Source organism: Jaculus jaculus, chromosome 10 (genome assembly GCF_020740685.1).
Source record: "Jaculus jaculus isolate mJacJac1 chromosome 10, mJacJac1.mat.Y.cur, whole genome shotgun sequence".
In the NCBI taxonomy this organism is placed as follows: Eukaryota; Metazoa; Chordata; class Mammalia; order Rodentia; family Dipodidae; genus Jaculus; species Jaculus jaculus.
The window spans coordinates 3,520,684-3,540,623 of NC_059111.1; the positions used below are offsets into that span (position 1 = coordinate 3,520,684).

The window sequence follows — 19,940 nt, forward strand, 5'->3', positions numbered from 1 at the left end:
CTGTACCTACATAAAGCCAGATGCACATGCTTATGGAGTTTGTCTGCAGGATCAAGAGACCCTGATATGCCCATGCCCCCCTTTTCCTTCTCTCTCCCTTGCAAATAAATAAATAAATAACTTTTGGGGGTTCTTGTTTTAAAATATTTTATTGTTATTATTTACTTGAGAGAGAGAGGGAATGGGCACTCCAGGGCCTCCACCTGCTACAAACGAACTCCAGATGCATGCACCATCTTGTGCATCTGGCTTACATGGGTCCTGGGAATTGAACCTGGATCCTTCAGCTTTGCAGGCAAATGCCTTAACTGCTAAGCCATTTCTCCATCCTTTTGTTTTGTTTTTTCAATGTAGGGTCTTGCTCTAGGCCCAGGCTGACCTGGAATTCATTATGTAGTCTCAGGGTGGCCTTGAACTCATAGCGATCCTCCTACTTCTGCTTCCCGAGTGCTGTGATCAAGGGCGTGCGCCATCATGCCCAGCAATAAAAACATTTTTGTTTCACAACAGAAATTAAATGTTAAATTCTCCACTATATTCATTTATATCTTAGCAGAAAATTCTTTCCTCTTAAAATCTAGCCAGCCAATAACCCACAAAGAAATTACTTCTGGTCAGAGGAAAAGTGGGAGATTTGAAACACAGAGCTACCCTGAGTCTACACAGTGAACTCCAGGTCAGCCTGGGCTAGAAATCCTACCTTAAAAAAAAGAAAAATATATATATATATGTACTGTGCTCACCAAACTGCCCAGTAAGCACTTCTCTTAATGTTCATACCCATATACTAATGCTACTCTCACTTTTGGTTAGAGAAGCTTCTCTTTTCAGATGGCAGTAACCTTGGGATGACCCAGAAAGCATCATGGTTCTGACAAGTGACAGAGGAGTGCTCAGCACTGAAATATCTATCACATTTTCCAAGTCTCAGGGTCCATTGTGGAAGAGGTGGCAAAAAGAATGTAAGAGCCAAGGGAAGGGTAGGACTGCTTACAACGTGTTCCTCCAGACACAAAATGGCCTGGATATCCATGACCTCACAGTGCCTGCCACTACCTGCACAAGACCATCACAACAGAAGGAAAAGATGATGACATCAAAATAAAAGAGACTGATTAAGAGGGGAAAGAGGTATGGTGGAGAGTGGAATTGCAAAGGGGAAAGAGGGGAGAGGGAGGGAATTACCATGGGCTATTGTCAAAATTATGGAAGTTGTCAATAAAAAAAACAACTTAAGCCGGGCGTGGTGGCGCACGTCTTTAATCCCAGCACTCGGGAGGCAGAGGTAGGAGGATCGCCATGAGTTCGAGGCCACCCTGAGACTACATAGTGAATTCCAGGTCAGCTTGAGCCAGAGTGAGACCCTACCTCGAAAAACCAAAAAAAAAAAAAAAAAAAAAAAAAAACCAAAAAAAAAAAAACCAAAAAAAAAAAAACAACTTAAAAATAAAACAAAATAAAATAAAATGGTAAGCAGCCAAAGCTGTGTGTGGTGGTGCATGCCTTTAATCCCAGCACTTGGGAAGCAGAAGTAAGAGGATCACCATGACTTTGAGGCCAACCCGAGACTACGTGGTGAATTCCAGGTCAGCCTGGACTAGAGCAAGACCTTACCTTGGAAAAACAAACACACACACAAACAAAAAAACCCAAATCCTGTAAGCAATAAAGGGTTTAAGGAACTGCACAACCAGTTTTAGCAAGGAGCACAACTTGCCTCTGAGCCCAGTCAAGTGTTAACTCCTGAGGGCATCAGCAGGGTCTACTCAAACACCTAGTTCTTCTCTGCCAGCCATGATTTGATGCTGGGAATAGGCATATAGCACACGGTATACCATTTTGTAACAACCATCACTCCACAGAACTTAAAGAAAAGCAGAGCCAGATCCTTCAACATTTGGAAATTTTATCTGTAACAAAAACAATGGAAACAACATGAGATCTTCAAGTGTGTATTAAACACCACCATATGTATGCCAGTGAGCCCCTAAATCCTGACCTTTAATCTGCTTCAATTGCTGAAATTTTTGTTTGTTTGTTTTTTGTTTTTTTCGGGTAGGGTCTCAATCTAGCCCAGGCTGACCTGGAATTGACTATGTAGTCTCGGGGTGGACTCAAACTCATGGTGATTCTCCTACCTCTGCCTCCCAAGTGCTGGGATTAAAGGCATGTGTTACCACACCCAGCTTCAACTGTTGAAATTTTCACACCAGAAATCCCTATTGTAGAGTTTCTAACATTTCTTTTCCTAACTATTGCACAGCCATAGAAGAGATTTTGTGCTGAATTCTGACCAATCAAGAGTAAATGAGGGGTCTGGAAAGAGGGCTCAGTGGTTAAATGCACCTGTTAGCAAGACTGACAGACCTGGTTCAATTCCCTAGGACCCACATAAAGCCAGATGCACAAAGTGGCACATGTATCTGGGGTTCGTTTGCAGTGGCTGGAGGTCCTGGTGCACCCATTTCTCTCTCTTATTCTCTCTCTCTCTTTGCAAATAAATAAGGAAAGATTATTTTTTTAAAGGGTGAATGAAGAGAAACTTGTGTTACCTTGTTCCATATGAAACTGCTGTTTTACATGTCAAAATTAAAGCACTGTATTTTAAAGTTAAATTTTGGTCAATCAAGTATGCATCCAAACCCTTGTTTTCTGTTTTTGTTTGTTTGTTTTGATATTGCTTTTTTGAGTTAGGGTATCACTGTGGCCTAGACTCACCTGGAATTCACTATGTAGTCTCAGGGTGGCCTCAAACTCACAGCAATCCTCTTACCTCTGTCTCCAGAGTGCTGAGATTAAAGGCATGTGCCACCACACCCAGCTCAAACCACTGTTTTCTATCCACAAGATATTAAATATCTGATTTTTTAAAACAAAATTCCTCATTCTGTAGACTACACAAACTGTTCAAATCCTATAGCTACTGATTAATTGAGAAATGTTTTAGAGGAAATGTGCCAAAATGATGGAAAGGCTGGTATTCCATGAAATAAAGGTCTAAGTATTTAGGGCGGATGTGACAAAATAATGTACTAGGCTTTAGTGGCTTGGGACATGGGAGATAAAGTTCTGATGTAAGTATGGGGTTCATGTGTGCTGACAAGGCATAGCTTCTTTAAATTATTATTTTTTAAATAGTTCTTTATTTATTTGAGAGACAGAGAGAAAGAGGAGACACCCAGGTATGGTGGTACATTCCTTTAATCCCAGCACTTGGGAGGCAGAGATGGGAGGGTCATGTGAGTTTTAGGCCACCCTGGGACTACAGAGTGAGTTACAGGTCAGCCTGGGTTAGAGTGAGATTCTGCCTTGCAAACAAAAACAAAAACAAACAAACAAACAAACAAACAAACAAAAAACAGTAGGAGATAGACAGAGTGCGCATGGGCACATCAGGGCTTCCTACCACTACAAATGAACGAACTCCAGATGCATGCGCCACCCTGGGCAACTGGTTTCACAGGAGCATTTGGGAATTGAACTCTGCTTGTCAGGCTTTGCAAGCAAGCGTCTTCAACCTCTGAATCATATTTCCAGTCCTTAAAAATTATTTATTTAGGGCTGGAGAGATGGCTTAGTGGTTAAGCACTTGCTTGTGAAGCCTAAGGACCCCGGTTCGAGGCTCAATTCCACAGGACCCTCATTAGCCAAATGCACAAGGGGGCACATGCATCTGGAATTCATCTGCAGTGGCTGGAAGCCCTGGCGTGCCCATTCTTTCTCTCTCTGCCTCTTTCTCTGTCAGTTGCTCTCAAATAAATAAATAAAAATAAACCAAAAAATTTTTTTAAGTTATTTATTTAAACCGGGTGTGGTGGTGCACACCTTTGATCCCAGCACTCGGGAGGCAGAGGTAGGAGGACTGCCATGAGTTCGAGGCCATTGAGACTACATAGTGAATTCCAGGTCAGCCTGAACTAGAGCGAGACCCTACCTCAAAAAAAAAAAATTATTTACATGTGTGCATGTGTGTTTATGGGTGCTCCAGGGTCTCTTGTCACTGCAAATGAACACCAGACATCTCCACACTTTTTGCATCTGGCTTAGAGAAGTGGCTTGGGCCAAGGGCTTTGCAAGTAAGTGCCTTTAATCACTGATCAATCTTCGCCTCCCCAACACTTTATTTATTTTTTGTCGGGGTTCTTTTGGTTTTTCAAGGTAGGGTCCCAGTCTAGCCCAGGCTGACCTAGAACTTACTATGTGCCAACACCTTGTTTTTCTTGTTTTTTGTTTTTTGGTTTTCCAAGGTAGGGTCCTCCTACCTCTGCCTCCTAAGTGTTGGAATTAAAGGCATGCGCCACCACACCTGGCTCCAACACCATGCTTTTAAGTCAATCTCATACACAATTTGTTTTCTGATATGCTGCTACTGTCATGGTTTCCCCTAGGTTCAAACTGTAGTTAATTATCTCCTTTGCAGACTGACATCTTCAGAATGTTTCTGGTCACAGTGATGATGATGGCGCGTCATTAGAGACCAGCACAATATTTGGTATATAGGTTTTTTGCACGTGTGTTTAGTATGTGTGGTGTGGTATATGAGGGGTGTATGTAAAGATGTGCACATCCTGTGTGTGTGTGTGTGTGTGTGTGTGTGTGTGTGTGTTGGCCACAGGAGAGTATCAGGTGTCCTTCTCTATCAATTTCCATAGTCTCCTTGAGATGGAGTGTCTCACTGAACCTGGAGCTACCATGTTCAGTCAAGACTGGTTGGCGAGCAACTCTGGCACTTACCTGGTCTCTGTTCCCCACAGAACCAGGGTTATAGGTGTGCGTGGCCATACCCGACTGCTTATGTGGGTGATGTGGAATCAACCTTGGGGTGAATCAGGCCTTCTTGGGCCCTCATGCTTGTAAAGCAAGTATTCTTACCCGCCAAGCCATCCATCACTTAGGCCCCTAGTGTCTTTTTTGGTCTCAGGCTGTGATCTGCTCCACAAGTGGGCTTGTGCAGTCGGAAGCTGTGCTGGTTCTCCCGAGGGCCTTCTCAGGCGCACATATGGTCCCAGTCACAGCAGAAACTCCTAGGTCTGAAGCCCTAGCCTCAAGTGCTTATTTGTAAGTTAGGATCTCACTGTAAACCCACCCAGACTGAACAGGAACCTCACTCTGTGGTCCCAGGCTGGCCTTGAATTCACAGTGCTCCTCTTAACATGACTCCCAAGTACTGGGATTAAAGCACCACCATGTCTGGCTACCCTGACTCTTAAAAAAAAAAAAATATATATATATATATATATATATATATATATATACACACACACACACACACACACACACACACACACACACACACACACATATATATATAGAGAGAGACAGACAGACAGACAGACAAACAGACAGAGATGGGGAAGAGAATGGTCAAGCCAGGGCCTCTTGCCACTGCAAACTCCAGACGCATTTGCCACTGCACATCTGGCTTTATGCAGGTAATGGGGAATTGAACCCAGGTCATCAGGCTTTGCAACATGTGCCTTTAACCACTGAACTATATCTCCAGCCCTCACCGTGAGTCTTAGATGACCTTTATTTAAAATGCATTTCGATCTTAGACTCTTGCAAACCCAGCTCTCTAAAGAAAAGCTTTTCTTTTTAAGCCACTACTGAGGAGCTCTTGGGGCACAGAGCCAGCTCAGGTCAGGCACACAGATCCTCCTAGCCTTCTCCCTTTTTATTTTTGTTTGGCTTTTCGAGGTCGGGTCTCGCTGTGGTCCAGGCTGACCTGGAATTCACTCTGTAGCCTCAGGGTGGCCTTGAACTCAGTGATCCACCTACCTCTGCCTCCCGAGTGCTGGGATTAAGGGTGTCACCACCTCACCCCGCCTGTCCTCATTTGCAGTATGCCCCGGACTAAAACCAGGCAAAAGCAAGCGCGCACAATCCTCCTGAAGGTACTGCACTATTTACATCTCTGGAAAGCAGCAACAAAACACAAGAGTGATCAAAGGGGACTGGGAGCATCCTCCGTGGTAACGCTACAGAGTACACCGGGAAACATGCTCAATGCCAACTTTGCAACTGACAGGTCACCAATTTTACATGATCCAACCCACACGTCAGTTAACAAATTCTTACTGAGGATTTACTATGTGCTATGACCCATCTCTGTCTGGTACCTGTACAGATATCCTGTCAAGACTGATTTGAAAAAGAAATGAAATTCACTACTTCCAAGACTTTTGTGGTGCTTGCTTAGGCACCGCTTATACTGAATTGGAACGATTTCAGCATGGCCCCCTGTGAAAGGGGAATCTGGTCTCATACTCTTTTTTTTTTTTAATCCATTAAACTGGGTATGGTGGTGCACACCTTTAATTCCAGCAGTCAGGAGGCTGAGGTAGGAGGATCATGGTGAGTTTAGGCCAGCCTGAGACTACAGATTCAGTTCCAGGTCAGCCTGGGCTACAGTGAGACTCTGCCTCAAAAAATTCTATTACACTGCTGGGCCTAGTGGTGCATGCCTTTAATCTCAGCACTCGGGAGGCAGAGGTAGGAGGATCACCGTGAGTTCGAGGCCACCCTGAGACTCCATAGTGAATTCCAGGTCAGCCTGGGCTAGAGTGAAACCCTACCTCGAAAAAAAAAAAAAATCTATTAAACTATATGTGCTTTCCCATCTATAGCTACATATATTGTGCCTGAAAAACATGTTAAATGGATTCTTGAAAAAAGCTCTTTGAACTAAATTTTCAATGCAACAAGGCTAGACTTCATCACTGACATAGTTTCTAATGGTCCTAAAGTTCAAAGTTAAAACCCACCTACCTTTGTTGTACATTATTTTGAAGCTTTATGAGGCTTTCATGTTTATGATAAATATAACTAGCATTTATTTATAAACATTTCCACAGCACCTCCACATACATTGTTCTCATTTAAGAGAGAAAACCGAAACAATACCAAGTTTGCACTAGTCATAAGCATAATATTAAGAATTAAAAAGTCATGATTTTAGCATGTGAATCAAAAAAAAAAAATAATGTAAAGCATTAAAACCCTATGTCACCAAACCTCTGTTACACACAAGAGAGAAAAAAAAAAAACAAAAAAAAACCCACCCGCTGCAGTGAACGCTGGTGCCTAGGCATCGCTGCCCACTGCAGGCGGCCCGAAGGGCTCCCTGGTGCGCATCAGCTGGACGTCCTTGTCGGCCATGCAGGCGTCGCAGCCCCACACTGCCGAGGCCTCCGCGGTGAGCAGGCCGTAGGCGGTCTCCGTCATGCCCGTACAGACGCGGTGGAACCACTTCTGGCACGAGGCCTCACACAGGATGGCATCCTGGTCATCCTTCACCTCGTTCGTACAGATCCCGCAAGGGTACACCGGGTCGGAGGACAAGTGGCCGTGCCGGCCGGGGTGCCCGGCGGCTTTACCGCTCTTCTCGGGGGCGCACTCGGCGGCTCCCCGCGGCGGGCGGGGCTTGCCCTGCGTCCCGTTGGCATGGCTGTTGGTGGCGGGCGCCTCCGCGCCGCTCGCCCTGCTGCTCTCTTGGCTGGCCGCGTTGCCCCGGGGGGTAACGTTCTTCAGCTCCAGGCTGCCCTGACTCCCTGGGTCATCCAGACCCGAGTTTGGCAGGTGGGCAGAGGAATTGTGATTGGTGGCCTTGGCTGCGCCCTGGCTGAAGTCTTGCTTCGGAGGCGGTGGTGGCCCTTTTGCTTGGCCGAAAGTATTTGGGGGAGGAATGAAAGAGTGATTCGGTTCTAAGGGAGGGGTAAAATTTGAATTGTTTCCAGGGATGAAGTTAGATGCCGGATCGGGGTTAGGTACTTGGCTGGCATTCTGGGGAGGGATCTGACCGAAGTTTTCAGCAGGATTCTGCCTGAAATGCTGATTGGGCATGTTAACATTCTGAGTCAGGACGTTGTTATAGGATGGGTTTCCATAGCTTGCACTGTCAGGCGGCCCAAAGTTAAAAGTGTGAGGTCGATTAAAGCCCATGCCCAAGGGGTTCTGGGGGAAGGGATGCGGCTGGTTCCTGAGTGAGTAAGGGCCGCAGTAGGGAGAGGACATCCTTGGGGGACCGTGAGGTGGCATCCTGAATGTGCTGTAGCCCCCAAAGCTGGGGTAGCCAGGGCCCAGGTACGGATTGGATGCAGGCAGCGGTTTGTAGGAGATGGCACTGTAGTTGTCATCGAAGGGATTGGCAGCCACCAGATGGTCAGCGTTTGGATTTGGTGGTGGGGCGTACTCAGATAGTGGAGGGAAGGAAGCTCCCTGGAAGAGTGTGAAGGAAAACACAGGTTAATCATTAGGGAAGTCACTGTAAGTGCTCTGTCACCTTAACACCCATGATCCTGGCTTTAGTGAAATCCCTCTTGAGACCTTATAAAAGTTTAGTATCATCGTTACCTGCCCTGTCAATCACAACTGTTAATATTTAATGATACATGGTGATAAAGTTATACATGTTTCTGGCCTAGAGAGATGGCTTAGCGGTTAAGTTGCTTGCCTACAAACCAAAAGGCCCAGGTTCAATTCCCCAGTACCCATGTAAGCCAGACGCACATGGTGGCACATGCATCTGGAGTTCGTTTGCAGCAGCTGAATGCCCTGGTACACCCATTCACTCTCTCCCTCTCTCTGCCTCTTTTCCTCTCTCAAATAAATAAACAAAATTAATAAAACTTATATATGTTTCTTTCATTTAAAAAAGAAAATAAAGCCAGGTGTGGTGGCGCACGCCTTTAATTCCAGCACTCAGGAGGCAGAAGTAGGAGGATTGTCGAGAGTTTGAGGCCACCCTGAGAATACAGAGTGAATTCCAGGTCAGCCTGAGCTAGAATGAGACCCTACCTCAAAAAATGCACAAAGTGGGCTGGAGAGATGGCTTAGCGGTTAAGCGCTTGCCTGTGAAGCCTAAGGACCCCGGTTCGAGGCTCGGTTCCCCAGGTCCCACGTTAGCCAGATGCACAAGGGGGCACACGCGTCTGGAATTCGTTTGCAGAGGCTGGAAGCCCTGGCGCGCCCATTCTCTCTCTCTCCCTCTATCTGTCTTTCTCTCTGTGTCTGTTGCTCTCAAATAAATGAATAAATATTTTTAAAAAAATGCACAAAGTAGTGCATACATCTGGAGTTTGTTTGCAATGGCTAGAGGCTCATATGCCCATATTCTCTCTCTCTCCCCTTACAAATAAATAAAGCTAGATGCACAAAGTGGCACATGCTTCTGAAGTTCATTTGCAGAGGATGGAGGCCTTAGCACACCCATTCTCTCTGTCTCTCTCCTCTCCTCTCTTTCTCTCAGCTTGCAAATAAATAAAGAAAACCTTTATTTATTTATTTTGGTTTTTCGAGGCAGGGTCTCACTCTAGCCCAGGTTAACCTGGAATTTACTATGTAGTCTCAGGGTGGCCTTGAACTTATGGTTATCATTCTACCTACCTCTGCCTCCTGAGTGCTGAGATTAAAGGCATGCACCACTATGCCCAGCTACATAAAGCCTTTAATTCAGGTTTAAGAACAAGTACTTTAATTTGTCTGCCTATACTTTTTTTTTTAATTTTTATTTTTTGATTTTTCAAGGTAGGGTCTCGATCTAGCCCAAGTTGACCTGGAATTCACTATGGAGTCTCAAGGTGGTCTTGAACTAACTAGCAATCTTCCCACCTCTGCCTCCCCTCCTGAATGCTGGGATTAAAGTTGTGCACCACCACACTATCTGCTGACACTTTCTTTTTGTTGTTGGTTTGTTTGAGGCAGCATCTTATTCAGTGGTCAGCTTCCCATTTGTAGCAATCTCCACCCTCAGCCTCCCAAGCGTTGGGATTCTAGGACTTGAGCTACTGTGCCTGACTCACACTTTCTGCACCAATCATCTCCAGGCCTATCATCAAAAACAGCTAGTAGCTTAAAACACACACACACACACACACACACACTGGAGAGATGACTCAGAGGTTAAAGTCAGCTTGCTTGCAAAGCCTGATGGTTAGGTTCCCCAGTACCCATGTAAAATGTGTCTGAATGCATGTATCTTAAGTTTGGTTTGTTTGCAGGTGGCCCTGGCATGTCCATATTATCCCTACCTCTCTCTCTTCCCTCTCTCTCAAATAGTAAATAAACAAAATATCTTTATAAAATTAAAAAATTTGAAGCTGGGCGTGGTGGCACATGCCTTTAATCCTAGCACTCGGAAGGCAGAGGTAGGAGGATCACCGTGAGTTTGAACCCTGAGATTACATAGTGAGTTCTAGGTCAGCCTGGGCTACAGTGAGACCTACCTTGAAAAACTAAACTAAATAAATAAAAATAAAAGAATTAGAAAACCAAGCAGTGAGGGAGGGCAGAACCCACTTTGAGGTTTTGAATGAGGATGGGAAATGAAACCCAGACCCATATTTTAACATCACTTCTCAGTTGGAACACAGCAACAACTGAAAACTTACCAAGGAAATATTAGTTTACCTGTGCATTCGCCTTGCGTTTTTTCTTATCTGGGCTTCCAAGTTGTATGTTTGGTCCTCCTAACCCATCCAGTCCACTATCACCACCTGAAAAAAAAAAAAAAAAGATCCTGACAGTACTTACACATCTAAGTAAGTCACCTATGTCCCTCACAACATCTATGCAATCAGCTTATGTTGCCTCTCTTCTTACTGTAACAACAAAGTGGCTGAAGTCACCTAAGAGAGGAAGATTATTCTACTCACAGTTTCAGAGGTTTCTGTGCATGGCCAATTGCCCCAGGCACTGGGTAGATCATGGCTACAATGTATGGAAAAGACTCTTTTCCCCTCAATGTGTACAAGATGCAAAGGGCAAGAAAGAGACGTGGGATCAAGTATAACTTTCAAAGGCTCAGCCACCAAGAGCTACACTTCCTCCATCAAACTCTCCCTCCTAAAGTTTATAGAACCTCACAAAATACACCACCAGCTGGGGACCAGGTGTCTTACCACATGATCCTGTGGGAGGCATTCTCGTCAAAGCCTGACATATGCTAACATGTTTTCTACTTTTGTCTGGTAAAAGCAACGTGAGCCAGGCGTGGAGGTGCACACATTTAATCCCAGAATTTGGGAGCCTGAGGCAGGAGGATCACTGGGAGTTCAAGGCTAGTCTGCGTCTACAGAGTGAATTCCAGTTTAGCCCAGGCCAGAGTGAGACTGTACCTGGAAACCCCGCCTCCCAAAAAATGCAACACGTGGGGCTGGAGAGATTGCTTCATGGTTAAAGGCACTTGTTTGCAAAGCCGGACAGCCTGGGTTCAGCTTACCCATGTAAAGCCAGATGCACAAAGTGGTACATGCCTCTGGAGTTTGTTTGCAGTGGCAGGAGGACCTGGCCCACCCATTCTCTCTCCCTTACTTCTCTCTCCCCCAAATAAACAGACAAATAAGTAAATGCGACACAAAAGTTTTTGTTATTCCCCCCCATAGAGATCCTCCCACTGGAGTCTCCCAAGTGGTAGAATTAAAGTCGTGAGCAACCATACCCAGCTTTTATGATTCTTTTAATGAAAAATAAGTACTTTGGGCTGGAGAGATGTTTAGCAATTAAGGATCTTGCCTGAGAAGCCTAAGGACCCAGGTTTGATTCCCCAGTATCCACATAAGCCAGATACACAAGGTGGTACATGTATCTGGAGTTCATTTGCAGTGACTAGAGGCCCTGGTGTACCCATTCTCCCCCACCCTTTCTCTCTCTGCCTCTTTCTGTCATAAATATATAAAATATTTTTTAAATAAGTATTTTTATCCCCCCTTTTTTTCCCCTTAGGGAGGGTTTCACTCTAGCCCTGGCTGACCTGGAAGTCACTATGTAGTCTAAGGGTGGCCTCAAACTCACAGCATTCTTCCTACTTCTGCCTCCCAAGTGCTGGGATTAAAGGCCTGTGCCACGACGCTCAGTTTATCCCTTTTTTTGAAATAAGGTTCTACTCTGTAGGCTGACCTGAAACCATGTAGCCCAAACTGGCCTTGAACTCTGGGAAGTCCTCCTGCCTCAGCCTCCTCATGCTGGGATGATGGCTGGTACAAGTACGCCCACCTTCCCTTCCACTATTAAGACTCAGCCATCCAGGTCCTTGTCTCTCTGTCCACCTCTGTTACCAGCTTGGGGTCGCTCTTCCTAAGGGCAATATAGACATATTCAAATATAGTATCTCTTTAGGAGGACACAAGTGGTGGCACATAAAAACTAGTCTTTGGGGCGGGAGAGATGGCTTAGTGGTTAAGGCGTTTGCCTGCAAAGCCAAAGGACCCAGGTTTGATTCCCCAGGACCCACGTTAGCCAGATGCACAAGGGGGTGCATGCATCTGGAGTTTGTTTGCAGCAGTTGGAGGCCCTGGCGTACCCATTATCTCTCCCTCTTTCTCTATCAAATAAATAAATAAATAAAATGTTTTTTAAAAAAACCTAGTCTTTGCTGGGCATGATAGCCCATGACGTTAATCCCAGCACTTGGGAGGCAGAGGTAGGAGGATCACTATAATTTTGAGGCCAGCATGAGATTTACTTAGTGAATTCCAGATCAGCCTGAGCTACAGTGAGACTCTACCTCAGAAAACAAAACAAAACAAAAAATTAGTCTTTACCTTGTTTGCTTACTTGAAGATCATTCTAGTCCCTCCATATAGAACTGCTTTGCTCCTTACTGAGTGAGTGGTGTCCCCTCGTGTAACTATATATCACCCTTCACTAAATGGTGCCATACACACACACACACACACACACACACACACACACACACACACACACATACACATATATATATGTGTGTGTATTATATATGTATGTATGTATGTATATGTATATATATATGACAAGTCAATACCAGACAAGTCCTACTGAACTGGGGAGATGGCTCAGCAGTTAAAGGCTCCTGCTTGTAAAGCCTGCCAGCCTGGGTACAATTCCCCAGCTATCCACATAAAGTCAGATGAGCATTCATTTGCAGTGGCATGAGACCCTGGTATGCCCAGCACAGTCACACACACAAAACAAACAAACAAGAAAACCCTGTCCCTCCCTAATGAAGACTTATGGTGTTTCCAAACCTTTCTTTTTTGTTATGATTAAAATCCATATAGCTAGGTGTGGTGGTGCACACCTTTAATCCCAGCACTCAGGAGGCAGAGGCAGGAGGATCGTCATGAATTCGAGGCCAATCTGAGCCTACACAGTGAATTCCAGGTCAGCCTGGGCTATAGCAAACTCTACTTCAAACCACCCCTGCAATAAAAAATCTTTTTATTATGAAGAATTGTGAAGTCTATGAAATTGACCCATACTCCACCAGATCAATTTTGTTTCTCAACACTGCTCCCTCTTCTCCCTCCTGAAATCCCATTTTGAAGTCAACTCAGATATCACATCATTTTATTTGTAAATACTTTAGACTGATCTCTGAATGCTAAAGACTTAAGAAAAGCCTTCAGTGCTGTCCTCACACACCCTTACATAGTACATGTCCTCTGAGTTTCAGGCCTATCAGCCCAGCACTAGGGAGGGGAAAGCAGGAGGATCAAAAATTCAAAGGTCATACCCAGCTTGGTCTACAAGAAATCTCACTTCAAACAAAACAAAACAGCAATCAGATAGCATGAAAAATTCTTCTAGCTGGGCGTGGTGGCGCACGCCTTTAATCCCAGCACTCAGGAGGCAGAGGTAGGAGGACTGCCATGAGTTCAAGGCCACCCTGAGACTCCATATTGAATTCCAGGTCAGCCTGGGCTAGAGTGACACCCTACATGGAAAAACCAAAAAAAAAAAAAAAAAGATTTCTTCTAACTTGATCCAGGTGTTGTGTTGCGTGCCTGTAACCCCACCCTCCTGAAGCTGGAGGGAAGATGCAAAGTTTGAGGTCAGTCTGTACTACATTAGAATGTGTCTCAAAAAAAAGGAGGAGGAACTGAGCTGATAACCACCTCCATGTAGACCAGCTGACAGAAAGCTGGAAGAAGTCATTCTGCTTGCAGTTCAATGGGAGAAAGAGAAATCACCAGTGAAGATACTCAACAGTGGACACTGCAAGCCTTATATTTGACCAGCCTGGCCAAATGAGCCAATGGGTGCAATAGTGGCACATCTGTCATGGTGGAAACCAACTGCCCTCTAATTGGATTGGAGGTTTGCTCCATGGGAGGGAATACATCCCTGATACTGAAAACCTACAACAGGGGTAGTCATGAGCCCTAGGGGTGTAACGTCTGCTGATGTCTGGATAAATACATATACTATGCTTGTCAAACTGCCCAGTAAGCACTTCTCTTAATGTTCATACCCTTATATTAATGCTACTCTCACTTTTGATAGAGAATCTTCTCTTTTCAGATGGCAGTGACCGTGGGATGATTCAGAAGGCATCATGGTGCTGGAAAGAAGTGACAGGAGTGCTCAGCACTGCAATATCTCTATCACACCTTCCAAGGCTCAGGGTCGAATGCGGAAGAGGTGGCGGAAAGAATGTAAAAGCCAAAGAAAGTGTAGGACTCCTCATTACATACTCCCCCGCAGACACAAAATGGCCTGGATATCCATGACCTCACAGTGCCTGACACTACCTACACAAGACCATCATAAGAGGAGGAAAAGATCATGACATCAAAATAAAAGAGAGACTGATTGAGATGGTGAGGGGATATGATGGAGAATGGAGTCTCAAAGAGGAAAGTGGGGTAAGGGAGGGTATTACCATGGGATATTTTTTATAATCATGGAAGTTGTTAATAAAAATTTGGAGAAAAAAAAAAAAAAAGAGCCGGGAATGGTGGTGCATGCCTTTAATCCCAGCACTTGGGAGACAAAGATAGGAGGATCGCCATGAGCTCGAGGCCACCCTGAGACTACATAGTGAATTCCAGGTCAGCCTGGGCTAGAGTGAAACCCTACCTCACAAAACCAAAAAAAAAAAAAAACAAAAAACAAAAACACGAAGAGAATTCTAACAACAGAACCAGATCCTCCCCCCACAAAAAACACAAGATCTAAAAATAGTCAAAGGACCTGAATCAACATTTTTCTAACGCAGATATATGAATTTCTAATGAGTACATGAAAAGACATGACATCACTAGTCATTTTATCAATGCAAATCACATCTCCAAGGAGATGCTAAGTCCAACGGGATGGCTATAATCAATATTTAACAAGCGCTGGCAGGGGTGTGGAAAAACTGAAGCACTTTCTTAGCAGGTGGAAATGTCAAATGTGTAGCCAATGTGCAAAACAGTTTGGTAATTCCTGGAAGACTTAAACATCAAGCTACCATATGACCCAGCAGTTCCTCTCCTACATATATACCCTAGAGAAATGAAAATTTGTTTGCACAATGGGGGAGGGAGGGAATTACCATGGGTTATTGTCTACATTTTTGGAAATTGTCAATAAAAAATTAATAATTAAAAAAAAAAACAATTTGGCCGGGCGTGGTGGCGCATGCCTTTAATCCCAGCACTTGGGAGGCAGAGGTAGGAGGATTGCCATGAGTTTGAGGCCACCCTGAGACTCCATAGTGAATTCCAGGTCAGCCTGGGCTAGAGTGAGACCCTACCTCAAAATAAAAAAAACAAAAAAAAATAATAATAATTTGGGATGGAGGGATGACCTAGCAGTTAAGGCGTTTGCCTGCAAGGCCAAAGGACCCAGGTTCAGTTCCCCAGGACCTACGTTAGCCAGATGCACAAGGGGGCACATGCATCTGGAGTTCATTTGCAGTGGCTGGAGGCCCTGATGTGTCCATTCTTTCTCTCTCACTCTCTCTCACTCTTTGTCTAATAACTAAATAAAAACATTAAAAAAAAAAGAATTTGCACAAAAGCCTACACAGAGCTGGGCATGGTGGTGCATGCCTTTAATCACACCACTAGGGGCTGAGGTAGAAGGATCATAGTCAATTTGAGGCCAGCCTGGGTTACAGAATGAATTACAGGTCAGCCTGGGCTAGAGTGAAACCCTGCTGTGAAACAAACAAACCATCACCACCAACAACAACAAAAACCTGAAGCTGGAGAGATAGCTCAGCAGTTAAAAGTTTGCTTGCAAAGCTTGATGGCCTGAGTTTGATTCACCTGTACCCACGTCAAACCATACGCACAAAGTGGTGCATGTGTGTGAAGTTCACTTACCACGGCAAGAGGCCCTAATAGAGATGTTTTCTCTCTGTATCTCTCTCCTTGTTTTTCTGTCTCTCTCAAATAAATAATTAAAAAAAAAAAACCTATACAGGAAAAGAAATGTTCATCTTTGAGGTTTCCCCATCATTATTTTCCTTCAGTGAAATGTTTTCCTATTTTATGATTGATTTAGTTCAATCTTCTGTAATATTATCTGTAGTGATATGATATTAAGAACTAGAAGAGGGGGCTGGAGAGATGGCTTAGCGGTTAAACGCCTGCCTGTGAAGCCTAAGGACCCTGGTTCGAGGCTCGGTTCCCCAGGACCCACGTTAGCCAGATGCACAAGGGGGCGCATGCGTCTGGAGTTTGTTTCCAGAGGTTGGAAGCCCTGGCGCACCCATTCTCTCTCTCTCCCTCTGTCTTTCTCTCTGTGTCTGTCGCTCTCAAATAAATAAATTAATTTAAAAAAAAAAAAAAAGAACTAGATGAGGGCTGGAGAGATGGCTTAGCGGTTAAGGCGCTTGCCTGCAAAGCCAAAGGATCCAGGTTCAATTCTCTGGGACCTGTGTAAGCCAGATGCACAAGGGGGCGCATGCATCTGGAGTTAATTTGCAGTGGCTGGAGGCCTTGGCACACTCCTTCTCTCTCACTCTGTCTTTCTCTGCCTCTTTCTCTATCTTAAATAAATAAATAAAATATATTTTTAAAAAACTACAAGAGGGCTAGGGCTGTGGTTCAGTGGTAGAGCACTTACCCCACACATGCAAGGCCCTGGGGTTAATCCAATTTCCACTTCTAGGTATGTACTCTAGAGAGCTGACAACTGTATGTCCATACAAAGACTTGAAAATGAATGTCTGCAGCAGCATAATTCATAAATTCCCAAGTAGGAAAAAAATCAATGGTGAATGGATAAACAAAACGTGTTATATTTGCATATTGGAATTCTATCTGGAATAGCAAATTCTCCCCGACCCTTGCTTCTGGAAGGCTCAGCAGAGAAACCGAGTGTTTTTCAGATGTCCAAGGGCCAAGTCTTATTTTAGGTGCTAACGATGGTCCGCCGCCTCATCTTAGCCAGGCGTCACCTGGAGCAGCGCAGGCAAGGCTGCGCTTGATGTCTTTCAATTACCCGCAGCGTTTTACTCAAAGTCAAGGGCAAGGTTCGGGGCGGGGAGATGGCTCGGTGGAAGAAGCCCTGGCCGTGCAAGTCTGGGCCCTGACTTTGGAACCGCACACTCTGCCCAAAAGCCAGAAGCTACAGCAGGTCTCTGTAATCCCAGGACACCCACGGCCAAAGGGGAGGCGGAGAGAAGTTCCCGGAAGCCCATGAAAGGCCGGTGATAGGATGGAGCATGCCTCAAAGACGTGGAAGGGGAGGCTGATCTGAGGTGGTCCTCTGGCCCCACATATGCGTGCACACATACACATATGCAAAATAAACTTTTGTGTTTTTCTTTTTTTTGTTTTTTGAGGTAGGGTTTCGCTCTACCCTAGGCTGACCTGGAATTCACTATGTAGTCTCAGGCTGGCCTCAAACTCACAACAATCCTCCTACCTCTGCCTTCCCAAGCGTGTGCCCAGCTAAATAAACTTTTTTTAAAAAAATAAACATTTTTGGGCTGGAGAGATGGCTTAGCGGTTAAGCGCTTGCCTGTGAAGCCTAAGGACCCCGGTTCGAGGCTTAGTTCCCCAGGTCCCACGTTAGCCAGATGCACAAGGGGGCGCACGCGTCTGGAGTTCGTTTGCAGAGGCTGGAAGCCCTGGCGCGCCCATTCTCTCTCTCTCCCTCTATCTGTCTTTCTCTCTGTGTCTGTCGCTCTCAAATAAATAAATAAAAAATTAAAAAAAAACATTTTTAATTTATTTGCAAATGGGGGGGGGGGAAATCCACCATAGCCAGAGGATTTAAAAAAGAAGATCTAGTTTGACTTCTTTGGTGATGACATGCTTCCTAACCACCTCTTCACTGACTCAGCAGTCTTGAAGCAACCTATCACTTTAAAAAAAAATTATTTAGCCAGGAGTGTTGGCACACGCCTTTAATCCCAGCACTTGGAAGGCAGAGGTAGGAGGATTGCTGTGAGTTCGAGGCCACCCTGAGACTACATAGTGAATTCCAGGTCAGCCTCAGCTAGAGTGAGACCCTACCTCAAAAACAAACACTCCCCCGCAAAAAAAAATCATTTATTTGCAAGTATGTGTACACATGCATCATGGTCTCCTGCCACTGCAAAGAAATGCCCATCTGGCTTTCGTGGGTGCCTAGGGAATTGAAGGTGGCCCAACAGGCTTTGCAAGCAAACATCTTTAATCACTGAACCACCTTCCCAGACCTCCTGCCACCTTGTTTAATAAGACAATGGCACCTGTTGCAGTTACTGTCACGTTGCTGGTACAAAGCACCCGATCAAAAGTAGCTTGTGAGCCGGGTGTGGTGGTGCACGCCTTTAATCCCAGCACTCGGGAGGCAGAGGTAGGAAAATCGCCATGAGTTCCAGGCCGCCCTGAAACTACATAGTGAATTTCAGGTCAGCCTGGGCTACAGTGAGACCCTACCTTGAAAAACAAAACAAAACAAAACAAAAAGCAGCTTGTGGGAGGAAAGGGCTTACTGGAGGGGAAACTCCATGAAGGCAGGGGAAAATGTGGCCGCAGAGTGTGCCTGTCACTGGCAAGAGGAAGCTGGCTGTAACAACCGTAAGCCCACCTCCAACAACATACCTCCTCTGACAAGACTCTGATTCCCAAATGCCATCAGGTCGGGACCTAGCCTTTAGAACACAAGAGTTTATGGGGGACACCTGGATCAAACCAGCACAGCATCCACTGAAATAGTTGGTACCTTCCAGACATCAGTAGTTCACCTCTGGGACACGTATGAGTCCTCAAGCCCATTCTGCCTGTGGCCAAATTCAGTTTGAAGGACCAGGCCTCTGCTCTTCTTGCTGGCCACCAGCCTTCAGTTCCTAGCAGCTGTCAACGGCCCTACCTTTGGCTATGACACTCTACACTGATGTTCGTTTGTTTGTTTGCTTGTAGGGGGAGGCGACTGGGTCCAGTGCCTCCTGCCACTGCAAATGGAATTCTAGACGCGTGCATCACTCTGTGCATTGGGCTTTATGCAGGTACTGGTGCATTGAACCCAGGCCATCAAGCTTTGCAAGCAAGAGTCTTTAACAATTGAGCCATGTCGCTAACCCTCTACTGATGTTCAGACAGGCTCTTGCTATGAAGCCCAGGCTGGCCTCTGGCTCACTCTTCTCTTATCCCAGCTGTCCACTCTCTCTGCCTTCACACCAGCCATGGTCCGTCAAACCCTCCATGTGCATCGAGTCTCTGAGTCTCTCTTCTTCAACAGGTGCAGAGAACCGTCTGCTCTTAGGGGCCTCCTCTGTTAGGTCCTGTCCTCTCAGAAGTCAGCTAATCAAGGGTTAAAACCCATGAAGTTCCAAGTCCTGGGCTCAGAGGGTACGTGCACACTAGTAGGTGGGGTATTTTCATAGTCATCTTAAGAGTTCTGGACATCACAACACAACGTTTAGCTCTACCAAATCATTAAGGAAAGCATTCAAAGCTTTTATTTCTCTTCAAATGTATTATCTTAAACCATCTGGCAGGAAGTGGCAGTTCATCACTATAATCCCAGCACTTGGAAGCCTGAGGTATGAAGATCACTGTGGGCTTGAGGCCAGCCTGGGTTACAGAGTAAGTTCCAGGTCAACCTGGGCTAGTGTGAGACCCTGCTTCAAAAAAAAAAAAACAAAAAAAAAAAGGGCTGCAGAGGTGGCATAGTGGTTAAGGTACTTGCCTGCAAAGCCAAAGGATCCAGGTTAGATTCCCCAGGACCCACCCATGTCAGCCAGATGTGCAAGGTGG

At 45.3% G+C, this 19,940-nt stretch overlaps 1 protein-coding gene across 3 annotated transcripts in view; it reads right to left on the bottom strand.

Moving 5' to 3' along the window:
* Pygo1 (pygopus family PHD finger 1) overlaps positions 1–19,940 on the bottom strand; it is a 32,776-nt gene that overhangs the window by 4,064 nt on the left and 8,772 nt on the right. The window contains exons 2-4 of one of the 3 annotated variants that reach the window (XM_045160769.1): positions 10,408–10,493; positions 7,062–8,217; positions 1,635–1,910 (exon numbers count right to left, since the gene is read on the bottom strand). In XM_045160769.1, the coding sequence (XP_045016704.1) occupies positions 7,084–8,217; positions 10,408–10,493 (1,220 nt within the window). In that variant the 3' untranslated portion in view covers positions 1,635–1,910; positions 7,062–7,083. Of the gene's footprint in view, positions 1–1,634; positions 1,911–6,809; positions 8,218–10,407; positions 10,494–19,940 lie in introns of those variants that run through there. The other 2 variants (XM_045160771.1, XM_045160770.1) reach the window with 2 other exon arrangements.